Source organism: Myotis lucifugus, unplaced genomic scaffold, assembly GCF_000147115.1.
Source record: "Myotis lucifugus unplaced genomic scaffold, Myoluc2.0 scaffold_465, whole genome shotgun sequence".
In the NCBI taxonomy this organism is placed as follows: Eukaryota; Metazoa; Chordata; class Mammalia; order Chiroptera; family Vespertilionidae; genus Myotis; species Myotis lucifugus.
In genome coordinates this window covers 382,641-400,041 of record NW_005871513.1, presented here as the reverse complement: position 1 = coordinate 400,041, position 17,401 = coordinate 382,641, and the positions used below count along the sequence as shown (strand labels likewise).

The following is a 17,401-nucleotide window of genomic DNA, read 5'->3' as shown; positions in this document are numbered from 1 at the left end:
GGCGCGGGCCGGCCCCCGCCTCGCCTGCTCCTCACCTGAGGTCTCGTCGGCCCCGTCGTGGTTGGAGTTGAGCTCCTTTTTACTGACTTTGGCCGCCGGCGCCGACATGGTGCTGCTCCGCGGTCGGGGGGGGAGCGGGGAGGGGGAGAGAAGGGAAGGCGAAGGGGGCGGGCAGCGGCTTCCCCTCACGCCACACGCGCGCGGGCGCTCGCTCGGTCCGGCCGCCTCCTCCCGCGCCGCTCGTTCTCCCTCCCCCTGCCTTGCGCGCGCTGCCCTCGCGGCCTGACGACGAGGGAGAGGCTGGGGCAGCGTGCCGGGCCCCGGCCCGGGCTACTGCTTACGGAGGGGAGGCGGCGGCGGGCGGGCCAGCGGCTGGGCTCCTTCACTCACGCTCCGCGATCCAGCTCGCTGCTCGTTCTCCCCGAGTCGCCTCCTCCTCCACCTCCTCCTCTCGGCGAGGGGCGGGCGGCATTGCGCAGGCGCGCCAGGCCCGCGCGCAAGCCCCACCCCCGGCCGGAGTGGCTCGCGCCGCCGGCCATTGGCTGGGGCGCCGGGACGAGGGGGCGGAGCCTCGGCGAGGAGACACAGGGCCTGGCGAAGAGGCGGGAGGAAGGAACGCGGCGACGTACGGGGCCGGCCCCCCGCGCCGCGCTCCCCTCCCCCGCTTTCCCCTTCTCCAGCCCGACCCGGGACATTTGCGCGCTACGGCGCGCAGCGGCCAGAGGCGGGGCCTTGCCGCGCCGCGCGCAGGCCCCCGGGACGAGCGCATCACGTGGTGGAGAAGCGGCTTCCCTTCTCCGAAGGGTGGAGGGGAGTTCGCAGCCCCCCAGAAGTGCAGGCCTCGTAGTAGCATGGGGACCCAGAAATGCACCCACCCCTGGCTCTGCGCCCCGGGACAAGGCTAGGGCAGCCCTCCGTGGGGGAGAGGAGGGAGTGCTTCCATCCTACCTTCCTGATGGGGAAACTGCTATTTTTACTCACTCGGGCTTTGCAAAGCCCTAAGCTGCCCAGTTCACTCACAGGGCCTTTTCCTGGCTTTTAAAAAGTGCAAGTTCTGCCCAGCAGGCTGTATGCCCTTGGGCAAGTCACTTCCCCTCCCAACCTATTTGTTATAAAATGATAAAATGCAAAGAAGGCTGACAAATGGGACATGGGTCAGTGGTAACATTTAAACAGGGCCGAACTGAAGTAGAAGTCCTCTGAAGGCAGGGAAGTGGGTCCTTTTGGCCCAACCCTGTGCCTGATGCTTGCAAGAAACCCTACCTAGGGCCCGTTCCTGGCAAAGTGCAGCGTGCACCTCATTAAGGCCACACAACTGACCAATAGAAAGGTGTTGCATTCATTCGCCCTGTCCCAGATGATAGGGCCAACCAACAAAGGCCTGCTTTAGAGGCCAGGTCTTGAACCATTAAGTAGGGCCAAGGCGTTCCTGTTAAAATAATGCTTTCTAGGTAATGCAAATGCACCTCACTCTACTCCTTCCTCCAGGGCCCCTAGTCATGGACCTTAAAAAGCTTCCCTGGGCATTTGTAATCAGAATTTGAGATTGGATCATTTGCCTTCCAACAAGCACAGTGTCTTTCTTTATTGCTCAAGATAGTCCGTGGTGAAGTGATCAATAAATGTTAAGTAATTGGCATCCAGTCCATGGGTACAGAATACAAATATCTTCTGGGGACTCACTCAAAAACCCAGAAATTCATCTAATCCTTCCCTTCCAAACCTGAATCTCAATCGAGTCCAGCTCCATCCATACCTACCCCAATTGCACAGGTGTAAAGGAAGTATTATTAAATGTTTGACAACCAGATCCCAGAAGAGAAGAAGAAAAACAAAACAAAACACCAAAACCCCTGATTTGCAGCATTTGCTGATTCTGGTGGTGTATACATACTCTCATTATGGCCAATTTCCTGCCACCATTGTGATGTTACTGAGTTGGAAAGAAATACCAGGCTCCAGAGCATTGCTTAAGCATGGACCCTGGACCACGGGCTGTGATAAGCACATGCCTTTTCTCATTCAATCCTCATGACACACAGGCAGGTATCAATATCCTTACTGCACAGATAAATGCAATTTTTTTATGCAAGTGGCAGAGCCAAGATTCTCACTCAGGCTAGTGGAGAGCAAGCGCCTGCTCTTCGACAGAGTTTTTCCATTTGGGGCATGACCTACAGTAGAGGTGCAACTGACATCAAGAACCCGGCGCACAAATACACACAAAACAATGCTTTCCCCTTAACTAAGTGTGATGTGTCCCTTAATCTTCTATTTTCTTTCTTTAGATCAGGGTGCACGCCACTGAAATGATTTCATGACCTACAAATAGGATGAAACATCCTGAAAAACACTGTGCGGAGGGTTGCAGCTACACAAAGCATGTTCAAAGGTAGATACCAGTGACCCACAGCATCCCCTCCGTGGCCGATCTACCTGTTTCCCAGGCATCTGCAGAAGCTCCACAGAGCCTTCAACAACCCCAGCCCTTACTCACTGCACTCCAGATGCATACGAAGCTGAAATATGTATCATTTTGTTAACCAGTGTCACCCAAAATTCAATAAAAAGGAAAAAAAATTTTAAATGAGTGCAATATCACACACTAGGAAGTGGAAGAGAAAGACAAAGGGCAAAAGTTCCAGTAAATAAGGGAGTGGCATTGGACACACCAAGAGATAACTCATCCACTGTGCCCTCTTCCCGGCCCACACTCCTGGGCCTCACTCAGAACTCCGCCCTCTCCTCTCCTTCCCAGTTTCTTTGAAGGAGAAGCCCATGGCTTAAGTAATGGAACAGAGAGATGTTGGTGTTCCCAACAGTGCCGCAGCGTCCCAGGATGAAGAGGAAATCCAACACACAAACACCCACTTCTGAGCCTCCTCTTTCTGATCTCCAAAATGGGGTTATTACCCACTGCGCTGCTGTTGTGAGGGCTGACGGGCGGAGAAGTGCTTCGCAGCACAGTGCCTGGCAGATCAGTGCCCAGTGAGTGGCATGAGCTGTCATCTGGGTTGGATGACTGTGGTGCAGCTCCTGGTCAGATGCTAAGCGGAAGGAGACCAGGAGCCCTCGCCTACACTGTGCTGCTCACAAGTAGGAAGGAGTTGACCCATCTCAGGAGCCCAGAGTCTGTGCCAGTCAGGGTCCTACGTGGTTCACTTCTATTTAAGCCACCTCACAACCAGCCTAAGAACTGGGTAAATGTTGAGCCCATTTCACACAAGAGAAAAGAAACACCGGTGATGTCACTTGCCCAACAAGGTCACAGCCAGGTAAAGCCAGGTTTCAAACCCCGGCCTTCAGCTTTGCCACCTGGGCAGGAGGCTTGCCTGTCCCCCAGCACATCCCTAGGAACACTTGGATGAGGACTCGCTCCTTCCACCTCTGCCAAGTCTGCAAATTAGGGAGATTCAGACCCCTAGCCCCAGCCCCTCCCCACTGAGCCTGCGGTTTCCCTAGGACGATGCCATCCTGCCTTCCACCTACCCAAACCCATCCTCCATGAAGGCCCCACCACACCCCCGCTCTAGCAGGGAGGCCTAATCACCAGAACAATCCACTTCGTGCCCAGCTCCAAGCTGTGTGTCTGCAAAATGCAGTCCTCACCTCCAAGTTAAGGGTTAATGAGGCGAGGGGCAGACATGAAACCCACAATTACAAAGTACTGATGTAAGGGCCACGCTGGGGTGACCCCGGGAGCTGCAAGGGCAAAAAAAGGGAACTCCTAGCCCTGGCCGGTTTGGCTCAGTGGATAGAGCGCAGGCCTGCGGACGGAAGGTCCCAGGTTCCATTCAGGTCAAGGGCACATGCCTGGGTTGCGGGCTTCATCCCCAGTGGGGGGCGTGCAGGAGGCAGCCAATCAATGATTCTCCCGTATCATTGATGTTTCTATCTCTCTCTCCCTCTTCCTTCCTCTCTGAACTCAATAAAAATGTTTGTCTTTTAAAACAAGGGAACTCCTAGCCCAGCAGCCGCAGCTCAAAGGAGACTGCGTGCGGGTAAGAAGCGACTTTTCCGCAGAGAGCTGGGCAACAAGGAGACTCGCACAGGTAAGGAGAGGTAAGAAGTGGGGGTCAGGGTTCCACGGAGAGAGAACAGAGCCCCAAGAGGTGAACAGAGTACACGGTGCTGGAGGGGGCCAGCACATGGAGAGGTCGGGGGTGGGAGGTGGGGGTTGGGGCCCGAGGGGCGGGGCCCTGGAAATCTCAGTCTACACCTCGGGGCAATGGGAAAGCAAGAGGAAGGGTTTTAAGCCGGGGAGTCACGTGATTGGCTTTGCGCGCTGGAAGGGCGGAGGAAGCTGGAAGCGAGAGGAGGAGGAGGAGGAGGTAACCGGAATGTGGGCCGGCGGCGGCCGAGCAGGGAAGCGAGGTGGAGGGATATGCGAGGTTTTGGAGGTAGGACCGCCGGGACACTTAAGGATCCCGCGGCTGTGGCGGGTGAGAGAGAGGAAAGGGTCACCCGAGTCTCCCCCAGCCTCAGGGTGGCCGGCGGTGGTACGGACCGAGGCCGGGGATCCCGGAAGCCCGGGGGCTGGGAGAGGAGCTGGGAGTAGGTGCTGGCGTGGGGTGGGGGCAGGGACGAGCTCCCACGTGCTCGGGGTCGCCCAGCTTCCCCCTTCGGCTCTTTCTCCCGAGAAGCCTCATCCACGCGACCCTGTGCCTGCAGTCCCGCCAGGGGAACCCGGGATCACAGCTCAGACGATGGAAGGAGACGAGGCAGGGGGAGAAAATCACTTAGAAGTCGGTCTCCGCCAACCCCGTCCCTCCCCAGCGAGCGCGGCGCGGGCACCTACCTCCCTTCGGCACGTCCGGAGGGGCCGGCTTCTTCTCCGGCTTGGGGGCTGCAGGCACTTTGGGTTTCTTCGCCTGCGGCGGGAGCGAGGACTGGCGTTTGGGGGCCATGCCGCGGGAGGTCCGAGGAGCCGATCGCAGGGAAGTGGCGGGGCTGGAAGGCGCGCGGAGACTGGGACCGCCCAGGTGCGGGAGGTTTAAATCGGCCCGGAGCCGCCCTGCCCCGAAGAGCTATTTACATGACAGTAGCGCGCACACCTCTCTCCCCTCCCCCAGCCTCATCCCTTTCTCCCACCCGCCAATCAAGACCAACTTCTTTGAGTCCTCCCGGCACTTCTCCGGGGCCTCCCGGCCGGAGGGGGCGGGGGCGGGGGGCGTGCTTCCTCCGGGAAGCCGGCTGTGCTCTCCCGGCCCCTCCGGGTCTGGACCGGCGACGCCCGCAGCCCACCCCCATCCCCTCGGAAAGCCCCTCAGCAGACAGTGCGGACACCTTCTCTTCTTCTTTCTCCCTCTGGCCTCCAGAAAACTTAAATGTGACCCGGCCTCCCCCCAGCCTGGAATGTTCCCTGGTCCTTCCCTCCCACTCCCACCCCCTCCAGGTCTCAGCCCGGAGGGAGACGTGAATATTGAAATAAAGGATTCCCAATCAGAAATTGCAAAGAGGGAGAAGCGGGTCCCCTGGCGAACAGCCATTCATTCGTCACTCTTTTCAGAAAAGGAGAGAAGGGTTAGGAGTTCAAAGAAGCTGCTGAAGGCTTGGGAGTCACAAACCCCAATGCCTTCGGGGCCCTGTCGGGTAGTCACGCGGGTGGAAGGCAGGCGAGTGGAATTCCCAGTAGTTAGTGGAGGTAGGTGGGTACCGTCACTGGAATCTGCCAGCTCCACCAGAGCGGAAGTCTGTGCTGACTTACTCGGTCACCCAGCAGTTCTGCTCCGGGCCATCCCCCCAACAGAAATGCATACCTCTGAGCACCAATGCAGGGTGGGGCAAGAGTCGGTTTACAGTTGCTCCTAAGGAAAAAATAATACATATGGAAAATAATACAAAAATAACCTGTTGCCCTAGCTGGTTTGGCTCAGTGGATAGAGCATCGGCCTGCGGACTGAAGGGTCCCAGGTTCCATTCCAGTCAAGGACACATGCCTGGTTGTGGGCTCCATCCCCAGTAGGGGGTGTGCAGGAGGCAGGCGATCAATGATTCTCTATCATCATTGATGTTTGTTTGTTTGTTTTCTTAATATATTTTTATTGATTTCAGGAGGGAAGGGAGAGGGAGAGAGAGATAGAAACATCAATCAATCCCTGGTCAGGGCACATACAAGAATCAACCAATGAATGCATAAATAAGTGGAACAATAAATTGATGTCTGTCTCTCTCTCTCTCTCTCTCTCTCTCAAATCAATCCATAAATTTTAAAAAAAGAAAAATGTGGATTAAATGAAATATGTGAATGTGATCAGGCTACTTTTTTAAAATATATTTTTATTGATTTCAGAGATGGAGAGAGAGAGATAGAAAACTCAATGATGAGAGAGAATCATTGATCTGCTGCCTCCTGCACACCCCACACTGGGGATCGAGCCTGCAACCCTGTGCCTTTGACTGGAATAGAACCTTCAGTCCACAGGTCAGTGCTCTATCCACTAAGCCAAACTGGTGAGGGCCCACTTTCTCTTCTTAAAACTTTTTTTTGTTTGTTTAATTTCAAAGAGGAAGGGCGAGGGAGCGAGAAATAGAAACATCAGTGATGGAGAGAGAATCATTGATCGTCCTGGGCATGTGCCCTGACTGGGAATCCACATTCAACCATTGAACCACGCTGGTGGGGCTGGTCAGGCCTATGGTCCATGAGTTTGCAACATCTGAGTTAATTCAGTGATTTTCCTTTTTTTTTTTTCTTCCCATCAATTACCCTCTTAACAAAATAAATCTCCGCCAGGGCAATGTAGCTCAGCGTTTGAGTGTCAACCCATGTATCAAGATATGCAGAGGTTCCGGGTTCGATTCCCGGTCAGGGCACATGCCTGGGTTTTGGGCTTGATCCCCAGCAGGGCATGCAGGAGGCAGCCCCCATCAATGTTGATGCATCGATGTTTCTATCTCTCTCTCCCTCTTCCTTCCTCTCTCGCTCTCAAAAAAAAAATCAATTAAAATAAATAAATAAATAAATAAATACATCGCAGGCATAAGTCAGTGATGTCAATACCGGTAACAAGCTGAGGTCTCTGGTGGCAGACCCCCACCATGACCTCTCGCTCCCCTCCATCCCTCCCTTTGTCAGCTTCAGAGCAACTTTGGGCTCCTTCTAAGACATTTTGAAAGTCACAGTGTCTTGGTTTTTACAGGTGGGCAAGCTGAGACCTGAGAGAAGTGATTTGCCTCAGGTCATGAGGAAAATAACTGGGTTAGAGCTGGACTATGGGGTCACTTTCTCACAGGGATGACCAGCCTCCGTCTCAGTGTTTACATCTGTAAAATGGGTGATGATAACACCTGCCTCTCTGTTTTAGAATTTTCAATTTGAGGACAAAAGGGTCATCTTTTCCCTGTTTTCACCCCAGAAATTACCCAAAAACAGTATGGAAAACAAAAATGAAAATTCTCTTAGTGAAACTGGGCGTTAGCCAAACCCCAAACCACAGAATGAATAGGTGACTGGATGGCCAGTGAGAAGGAACAGGAACCCTGGCTGCTGTGCTCAGTGGTTAGAGCATAGGCCCTTGCACTGAAGGGTCATGGGTTTGATTCCTGGTCAAGGGCACTTACCTTGATTGCAGGTTTGATCCCGGCGTGTGTGGGAGGCAGCCAATTGATGTCTCTCTCTCTCTCTCTCTCTCTCTCTCTCTCTCCCCCCCCCCCACCCCTTCCTTCCACGCTCTCTAAAAAATAAATAAATAAATAAATAAATAAATGAAAAATATCCTCAGGTGAGGATTAACAAAAAAAGAGAGAAGGAACAGGATGTGCGCAGGAAGAGAGTTCTGGGAGTATCAGCGACGGACACTCTGGAAGCCGAGCAGCAAACCCAACCCCCAGGCCGGAGCACAGTGTTCTGACAGGATGCTGCACCGGGCTGCGTAGTTCCTAGAAACAAAGGACCTAAATGAGCCCAGAGGAGCTTCAAAAAACCAATACAAATTAGAACTATCTCAAAATACCCCCCCCCTTTTTTTTTTTTTACCCACCAGCTTGAGGCTCAGAAATTTGGAAACACTCTACCTGGGAAAGGGTTTGAGGGGAGGTCCCTGCAGCTTAAATGGATACAGCCTCTTGCAGCTTTAAATGGATATAATCTGGTTGGGGGCAATCTATCTTCTCTATCTATAAAAGCCTCATATGCAAAGTGTCCCCTCAGGAGTTCCACCAGGGGAGTTCATTCGCTCCCTATGATGTGCGCTGACCACCAGGGGGTGGCGCCAAATGAAGGAGGGATGGAAAGGCCCTGATCCGCCCTGATTGGCCCTGATCGCAGGCCAGGCCTAAGGACCCTACCCGTGCACAAATTTTGTGCACCGGGCCTCTAGTTTAGCTATAATAATATCTATCAAAAGTAGAAAAACACGCCCTGGCCAGTTTGGCTCAGTGGATGGAGTGTCGGCCTGCCGACTGAAGGGTCCCAGGTTCAATTCCGGTCAAGGGCATGTACCTTGGTTGTGGGCACATCCCCAGTAGGGGGCGTGCAGGAGGCAGCTGATCAATGTTTCTTTCTCATCGATGTTTCTGACTCTCTATCCCTCTCCCTTTCTCTCTGTAAAAAAATCAATAAAATATATATATTTTTTAAAAAGTAGAAAAACACATTCCTTTGACCCAGAAATTCCCCTTCTAGGAATTCATTCTGCAGATTCATTGCTCCGCTGTGAGATGATACCTACACAAGGCAATTCATTGCAACATCGTAACAGCAAAAGATGGGAACAATCTCACTTCTTTAGCTTCTGGAATGCTCAGCAACAAGCAACACAAGTAGGACACAGGAGCTGTGGTGAAGTGAAAAATAAAGTCCTAAACCAAGTAGTTAGCATGTTACCATTTGTACTGGTGTAAAAGGGGGATAGAAAAAAAACACGCTTTCACTTATTTCCCTGTATATCTAGAACTCAAGGACTTAACAGGAGGACTCCCATGAAGGTGTGGTAACTCCACCATCTCTGGGGAGGGGACTGGGTGATGAGAAATGAGAGGACAGGGATACAGGGAGATGGTTCATTCTTTTTTTTCTTTCTTTTTTTTGAAATGTTTCATTCTTTACCCTGCTATACATTTTGAATTTTGAATCTTATGAATATATTGCACTTAAAAAAATTTTGTTGATTGATTAATATGAAGAGAGAAGAAAGGGGCGGGGGGGGCGGGGTAGAGAGAGAGAATGCATTCATTGGTTGATTCATGCATGTGCCCTGCCCTGGGAATAAGGCCACAACTTTGGCATATCAGGAAGACTCTAACCAACTGAGCTACCAGGCGGCCAGGGCTACATTTTAAAAAATTACCTGAGTTCCAGTATTTAGACCTACGTACAGGCCCACTTGGCATAAGTCAGCTGAAAATTCAAAATACCAGACCCCACCTTTCCTTTCCTCCAAAGCTTCCAAAGTTTTAACTTCCTGGATTCCCAGAGGTGTTACTAGGCAATTGTGCAACTCTGCTCCTTTGGTGGCAGGCAAGGTGGAGGCAAGGCAAATGGCCCCCCTCTGCCCCACCCAAAAGTTGACAGATTCTGGATGTTCTGCAACCTGAGGCCAGGCTCCCTCTGGGAACCAGAAGTTTCCAAAGCAGTTAAAATGCGGAACTGTTTAGTTATCTGTGTGCCCTGTTGGATCACTGTATCAGCCACCTTTTATTGAGCATTAGCCATATGAGAGGCATTCACTAAGCACCCTCATTTTGAACCCTCACATCAACCTTTTCAGAATAGGGTTATGCCCTTATTTTACAGCTGGGAGAATCAAACCAAATGAAGAATCCATACTCAAAGAATCTTGCCCCCAAATCTGAAGGACAGAAGAGTTGCCCGGCCAGCTGGCCAGCGTGGCTCAGTGGTTGAGCATCGACCTGTGAATCAGGAGGTTGTGGTTCCATTCCCGGTCAGGGCACATGCCCGGATTGCGGGCTCGATCCCCAGCGTGGGGTGTGCAGGAGGAAACCAGTCAATGATTATCTCATCATTGATGTTTCTCTCTCTCTCTCGCTCTCTCCATTCCTCTCTGAAATCAGTAAAAACATATTATATATATATTAAAAAAAAAGACTGCCCTGACCGGTTTGGCTCAGTGGACAGAGCGTCGGCCTGCAGACTGAAGGGTCCGGGTTCGATTCCAGTCAAGGGCATGTACCTTGGTTGCGGGCACATCCCCAGTAGGGGGTGTGCAGGAGGCAGCTGATCGATGTTTCTCTCTCATCGATGTTTCTAACTCTCTATCCCTCTCCTTTCCTCTCTGTAAAAAATCAATAAAATATATATATATTAAAAAGACGGATGCTAGCCTCGGAGTCTAGTGGACGCTTGGTGCCTCAGGGTCTAGCTAACCTAGCCCTGAGGAGCCGAGCTGAGCCTCGGAGAGCCCAGGGAGGCCAGCCCATGGGCCTCGCTCAGAGAGCTGAGCTTCCGGACATTTTATAATTTGCCTTTTGGGACATTTTATATGAATGAAACCATACATGTCATCTTTTCATCTGACTTTATATCTTAATATGTGGTGGGACTTGGCTTCTTTCGTTATTCTTCAATTTCAGGAGCTTTATTGGACGTTATTACAGGTATATTCTTCCAAATGAACTGGAACAAAAGTCATATTGACACCACATTTTCGAGATTGAAAGAGATCACCTCGATAAGTCCCAGCATAATAATCTGCAGTCATGTGCCCCTGGATGACAGGGGTATGTTCTGAATACCGTGTCATTAGGCGATTTTGTTGTGTGAACATCACAGAGTGAACTTACCCAAACCTAGATGGTCTAGCCCCGTGGTTGGCAAACTGCGGCTCATGAGCCACATGTGGCTCTTTGGCCCCTTGAGTGTGGCTCTTCCTAAGCCTTAGGAGTACCCTAATTAAGTTAATAACAATGTACCTACCTATATAGTTTAAGTTTAAAAAATTTGGCTCTCAAAAGAAATTTCAATCGTTGTACTGTTGATATTTGGCTCTGTTGACTAATGCGTTTGCCGACCACTGGTCTGGCCTATTACTCCTGGGGGACAAGCCTGGACAGCATGCTACCAGGTTGAATACTGGAGGCCACTGTAACACCATGGTAAGTACTTGTGTATCTAAAATAGAAAAGGTACAATAGCCCTAGCAGGGCAGCTCAGTTGGTTAGAGCATCGTCCAGTTACACCAAGATTGCAGATCAATCCCCACTATAGGCACATACACGAGTCAATCAGTGAGTGTGTGAATAAGTGGAACAGCAAATCACTGTTTCTCTCTCCCTGCTCTCTCTCTCTCTAAATCAATCAATAATTTTTTAAAAGTAGCCCAGACAGTGTGGTTCAGTGGTTGAGCATTGACCCATGAACCAGGAGATCACCTGTTCAATTCCTGGTCAGGGCGCATGCCCGGGTTGTGGGCTTCATCCTCAGTGGGGGGCATGCAGGAGGTGGCCAATCGATGTTTCTCTCTCATTGATATTTCTATTTCTCTATCCCTCTTCCTTCCTCTCTCTAAAATCAATAAAAACAATAATAATAATAGAAAAGGTACAGTAAAAACACACATAAAGGATAAAAAATGGTACACCCACAGGGGCTTAACCTAGAATGGAGCTTATAGGAGTGGAAGTTGCTCTGGGTGAGTCAGTGAGTGAGCGGTGAGTGAATGTGACATTATTGTCCCCGACTGTGGACTTTATAAACACTGTACACTTAGGCACAACTAAATTTATAAAACAGCAGGAGATTAAATCGAGCACAAGAGAAAATGTTGCAATCAAGAGACTTGGTAAACAGCTGTATGGGGCTGCTGCTGGTATAACATGGCATACTGAATTACAGCAAACTTTTTTATAAGTAAAGTACACTCTAAAATAATGATTAATAAAATAACAATTAAAAGTAGAGTATAGCCCTGGCTGTGTGGCTCAGTAGGTTGGAGCACCAACCTGTACACCAAAAGGTTGTGTGTTCGATTCCCGGTCAGGGCCACATATGTAGGTTGCAGGTTTGGTCCCTAGTCGGGAAGCATATGGGAGGCAACTAATCGAAGTTTGTCTCTCTCTCTCTCTCTGTCTCTCTTCCTTCCTCTCTCTAAGCTTATCCTTTAGTGAGGATTTTTTTGTAAAGTTTATTGATTTAGTCATGCTCCTTTGCATCCTTTCCATAATAAGTCTCTTTTTTTTTAAAGTAAAGTACAGCCAGTGTAACTCAGTGGTTGAGCATCATCCTATGAACTAGGTCACAATTTGATTCCCAGTCAGGGCACATGTCCAGGTTTTGGGCTGGATCCCCAGTAGGGGGCGTGCAGGAGGCAGCCAATAAATGATTCTCTCTTATCTCTCCCTCTCCCTTCCTTTCTCTGAAATCAATAAGAACATTCTTTTCAAAAAAAGGATAGTATAGTAAATACATAAACCAGTAACATAGTAACTTATTTTCACCACCCAGTCTTATGCACTGCACCTAATTGCATGGGCTTTATTTTTACAAGACTGGCCACACAATAATTTTGTTTACACTGGCGTCACCACAAACATGTGAGCAGTGCACTGCGGGCTATTGTTGACCGAAACGTTGTGATGTGGTGCATGACTGTATTTTGTCTCTGAATAAATCTTGATTCTAAAAATACAGTCCCTCTTACAAACAACAAGTGTTGGCGAGGATGTGGAGAAAAGAGAACCCTGTGCACTGTTGGAGGGAATACAGATTGGTGCAGCCAGTGTGGAAAACAGTGTGGAGGTTCCTCAAAAAATAAAAAATGGGCCCTTACCCGTGTTTCCAGTGGTTACACATGCCCAGGTTTCGGATTCTATCCCCAGGTGTGTGCGTCGGGGTGCGTGTAAAAGGCAGTGAGCCCCACACACTGAAGGGTCTAGGGTTTGATTCCTGCTCAAGGGTATGTATCTGGGTTACGGTTCACTCCCCATCCCCGGTCAGGGACCATGGGGGAGGCAACCAATGTGTCTCTCTCACATTGATGTTTTTCTCTCTCTCTCTTACTCACACACACACACACTCTCTCTCCCTCCTCCTTCCCTCCCTTCCACTCTCTCTCTTTGCAAAGCAATACAGGGCGGCAGGGGTGTGGGGGGAGGGGGGCGGGGATCCTCCAGTAAGGATTAACAAAAAATAATAATAAATAAAAAAAATACATTAAAAAATGGAACTGCCGCCCTAACCGGTTTGGCTCAGTTGATAGAGCGTTGGCCTGCAGACTGAAAGGTCCCAGGTTCGATTCTGGTCAAGGGCATGTACCTTGGTTGCGGGCACATCCCCAGTAGGAGGTGTGCAGGAGGCAGCTGAATTGATGTTTCTCTCTCATCAATGTTTCTAACTCTCTATCCCTCTCCCTTCCTCTCTGTAAAAAATCAATAAAATATATTTTTTTTAAAAAATGGAACTGCCTTATAACCCAGTGATTCCACTTCTGGGAATATATCTGAAAAATTCCAAAGCACCAATTCGAAAGAATATATGCACCCCTGTGTTCATTGCAGCATTATTGATAATAGCCAAGCTATGGAGGCAACCCAAGTGCTTCTCAGTAGACGAGTAGATAAAGAAGATGTGGTACATAAATGCAATGGAATATTACTCAGCCATAAAAAGAACAAACTTCTACCATTTGCGACAGCATGGATGGACCAAGATAGAGGGTATTATGCTAAGTGAAATAAGTCACTCAGAGACGGCAAATACCATATGATTTCACTCACATGTGGAATCTAAAGAACAATATGCCCTGGCCGGTGTGGCTCAGTTGGCTGAGAGTCATTCTGTGCACCGAAGAGTCACCAATTTCATTCCCGGTCAGGGCACATGCTCAGGTTCCGGATTCTATCCCCAAGTGTGTACGTCGAGGTGCGTATAAAAGGCGACCAATTGATGGATGTTCCTCACTTCAATGTTTCTCTCTCCTTCTCCCTTCTCTCTCTAAAATCAATAAAAAGTAAATAAAAAACTATATAAATAAACAAAGCAGAAACAGTCTCAAAGATATGGAGACACACTGATGATTGCCAGAGGGGAGGGGCTGGGGGGACTGGGTAACAAAGCTAAAGGGATGGACAAGTAGAGATTGGTAGTTACAAAACAGTCATGGGGTTGTAAAGTACAGCGTAGGGAATAGAGTCAATGATCCTATATAATAAAAGGCTAATATGCAAATCGACCAAACGGTGGAACGACCAGTTGCTATGATGCACAGTGACCACCAGGGGGGCAGACGCTTAACGCAGGAGCTGCCCCTGGGTGGTCAGTGCGCTCCCACAGGGGGAGCATCGCTCAGCCAGAAGCTGGGCCCAAGGCTGGCGAGCGCAGCAGCTATGGCGGGAGCCTCTCCTGCCTCCGTGACAGCGCTAAGGACCCCTCGGGGGATGTCCGACTACTGGCTTAGGCCTGCTCCCTAGTCCGCAGTTGGACATCCCGGAGGGTCCCGGACTATGAGATTGAGAAACCCTCCTCCCCCCCCCCCCCCCCCCCCCCCCCCCAGTGCATGAATGTTGTGTACCGGGCCTCTAGTACTATAATAACCTGCAGGGTGCCGGTGGGGCACTGGAAATATCAGGGGAACACTTTGTAAAGTATATGATTGTCTAACCAATACCTTATACACCTGAAAATAATATTGAATGTACAGTAAAGTGTAATTTCAAATAAAAATAAATTTTACAAATTTTAAATATAAAAAAATCTCAATTCAAGGGATAGATGATATTTTTATTTTTTTAGGGCTATCAGGCTAAAATGATAGTTCCAGAAGCTGTTATAACACTGAGTTCAAGTGTAGCCTCAATAAAATACATCATAACCTTATAAGGTGTGTGAGAATAAATAACTGATTGAAGGGCACCTTGTGTGTAAGTTCCGATTTGCTTCCCCCCAAAAAATCAAAAAAACAACAAAGCTATAAACTCAGCCGCGTGACAAATCAGTCTTTCTGAGCCCGGTTATCTGTGCACTAGGAATGGGGCCTGGACCACCTGCATCTGGAGTCATGACTCTCCACCTGGAATCATGACTGTCCATCTGCAGGGTCACGCCGGCCCCAGACACAAAGGCCGGTGCAGAGCAGGGACTGGAGTGGTGGCTCCGGTCTATAAGCCCCTCCACCAGGTGTCAGAGGCACCGGTCTCTCAGCGACCAGGTGTGGCAGGTATTGTTACCCTCCAGAGCCTGTGGGTTCATTTGCGGTGGGTGCACTGGAGGCCCAGGAGGCCATGGGCCCAGCGCCTGGCGGGAGGGACACACAGACTGCCAAGCGGGAGCACACAGGGGAGGCTGATACCGCGTTGAGAAGGCAGCCAACCAGACGGCCCACCGGGCTTGCAATGGAGGATAACAAGGAAGGACTCTCTCTCTCTCTCTCTCTCTCTCTCTCTCTCTCTCTCTTACTCAACTGGGAATCAAACCCAAAACCTAGGCATGTGCCCCAACAGGGAACCAAACCAGTGACCCTTTCGTCCAAGACCCTCCTACCAACTGTCCAGGGCAAGGAGGGCTCTTTCAACCAGGTCTTCAGAGGTGGGTCTAAGAAGACGCAATGTCAGGCTTCAAAAATCCAAAGGAGCCAATGCCTCGCAGAGCTGGAGGCCAGTGTTCCAGGCAGAGGAAACTGAGGCACAGAGAGGGTCAGGAAGGGCACGAGGTCACACAGCAACTGCGCAGGAGAGCCAACATTTGAAACCCTACTGCCAGATGCCAAACTCCCCTCCGTGACGTCCTAGTAGGGCAAGTCACTGACTGGCTCAGCGTGGGGCTCCCACATGGCAGGCCCGAAGAAAAACCCCCTTTGCTGGCTCCTAGCTGGACGATGGCAGCTCAGGTCTGGGTGCGCGGCCAGGCCTGGGAGGGCTGGAGAAGGGTTTGTCTTCCCTGGCTCCCGCGGGGAAAGGGGCGGGCGTTTCATCCCATTGTCCTTCCCTTCCTTCCTGCTCTCTACTCCAGCTCTGACAAAGCAGTTTTAAAGGGCTTATTAAGGCCCCTTTGTCTTCTGTCCACCTTTGAGCTGGGCCTTTCCGGGTGGGGGATGGGTTGGGGCGAAGCCGAGGGGCCGAGAGAGGGTGGGGCCGGCAGGGAGTCTTGGCGCCTGGAGGGACTGAAGAATTCACGTTACCTTTCCTAGAGGGCTCCCTTCCCTGCGGTATGTGTCTGCGGTGCTTGGGTCACACTAGGCATTCAATTAATATTTGGTGAATAAAACAGTTACCTGTGCTCTTCCATGTGAGAGGCATGGGGCTGGGCCCGTTAACACCACTTCCTGTCCACCCCCCTCTCCATCTCCCCAGTGGCAACCATGTCCTCACCATAATGACAAGAATCTTCAAAGCACTTCTCACCCTGTAATTATGTGCACCGTGTCAATGCTCAGGGTGTAAATTCCAAGAAAGCAGGAGTGCTTGGTGGTGTCAGCTGCTCCCCAGCTCAGTGTCTGACCCATAGGAGGTGCAGGAAATCATCTGCTGGGTGAGTGAGTGAGTGAATGAATGAATGAGTGAGTGAATGAATGAATGAATGAGTGAGTGAGTGAGTGAATGAGTGAGTGAGTGAGTGAATGAATGAATGACTGAGTGAGTGAATGAATGAATGAATGCATGCATGCTGGTAAGGGCGTCCCAGGGCTAAGCTGGGAAGGCTGCCTGTGACTTGCAGGTAAAAATGCCTACAACCCAGAACTTTATGGGATTTTCCCTTCAAAGTGGCTCTTATTTCATTGATACTGCCTTGAGTCCTAAATTCTCCTTAAGTGGATCTTAAACTTCAGAGCACAGAAAGACGGCCAGGGAAATTCCAGAACGCACTTTAGAGACAATGAATTAGTGGGGCTGAGCTGGGCTATGGAAACCTTGTTACAATCCACTCCACTCTGCAGCCAGGCTCTGTTTCAGAGAAGAAGGGAGAGGGAGAGAGAGATAGAAACATCGATGATGAGAGAGGCCCTACCGTTTGCTCAGTGGTTAGAGCCTTGGCCTGGGGACTGAAGTGTCCTGGGCTTGATTCTGGTCAAGGGCATGTACCTTGGTTGCAGGCTCCTCCCAGGCCCAGGCCCTGGTCAGGGTGAGTGCAGGAGGCAACCAATTGATGTGTTTCTTTTACATGGATGTTTCTCTCTGTCTTTCTCTCTTCCACTATCCCGAAAAAAAATTTTTTTTAATGATGAGAGAGAATCATTGATTGGCTGCCTCCTGCATGGCCCCACAGAGGATGGAGCCCATAACCCGGGCATGTGCCCTGACAGGGAATCGAACCGCGACCTCCTGGTTCATAGGTCAACGCTCAACCACTGAGCCACACCAGCCGGGCCAGGCTCTTCTTAAAATACGTAAATCTGCCCTGACTGGTGTGGTTCAGTTGGTTGAGCATTGACCTCAACCAACTGTGGGTTTGATCCCGGATCCAGGCGTGTGCAGGAGGCAACCAATCAATGTTTCTCTCTCTCCCTGC

The 17,401-nt window shown here is 50.5% G+C and overlaps 1 protein-coding gene across 2 annotated transcripts in view; it reads right to left on the bottom strand.

The window, feature by feature from the left end:
• The window catches only part of SET (SET nuclear proto-oncogene), an 11,665-nt gene extending 6,674 nt beyond the window's left edge, over nucleotides 1-4,991 (bottom strand). The window contains exon 1 of one of the 2 annotated variants that reach the window (XM_006103145.3): nucleotides 4,799-4,991. In XM_006103145.3, the coding sequence (XP_006103207.1) occupies nucleotides 4,799-4,907 (109 nt within the window). In that variant the 5' untranslated portion in view covers nucleotides 4,908-4,991. Of the gene's footprint in view, nucleotides 1-35; nucleotides 451-4,798 lie in introns of those variants that run through there. The other variant, XM_006103146.3, reaches the window with a different exon arrangement.
• Nucleotides 4,992-17,401: the final 12,410 nt, after the last annotated feature.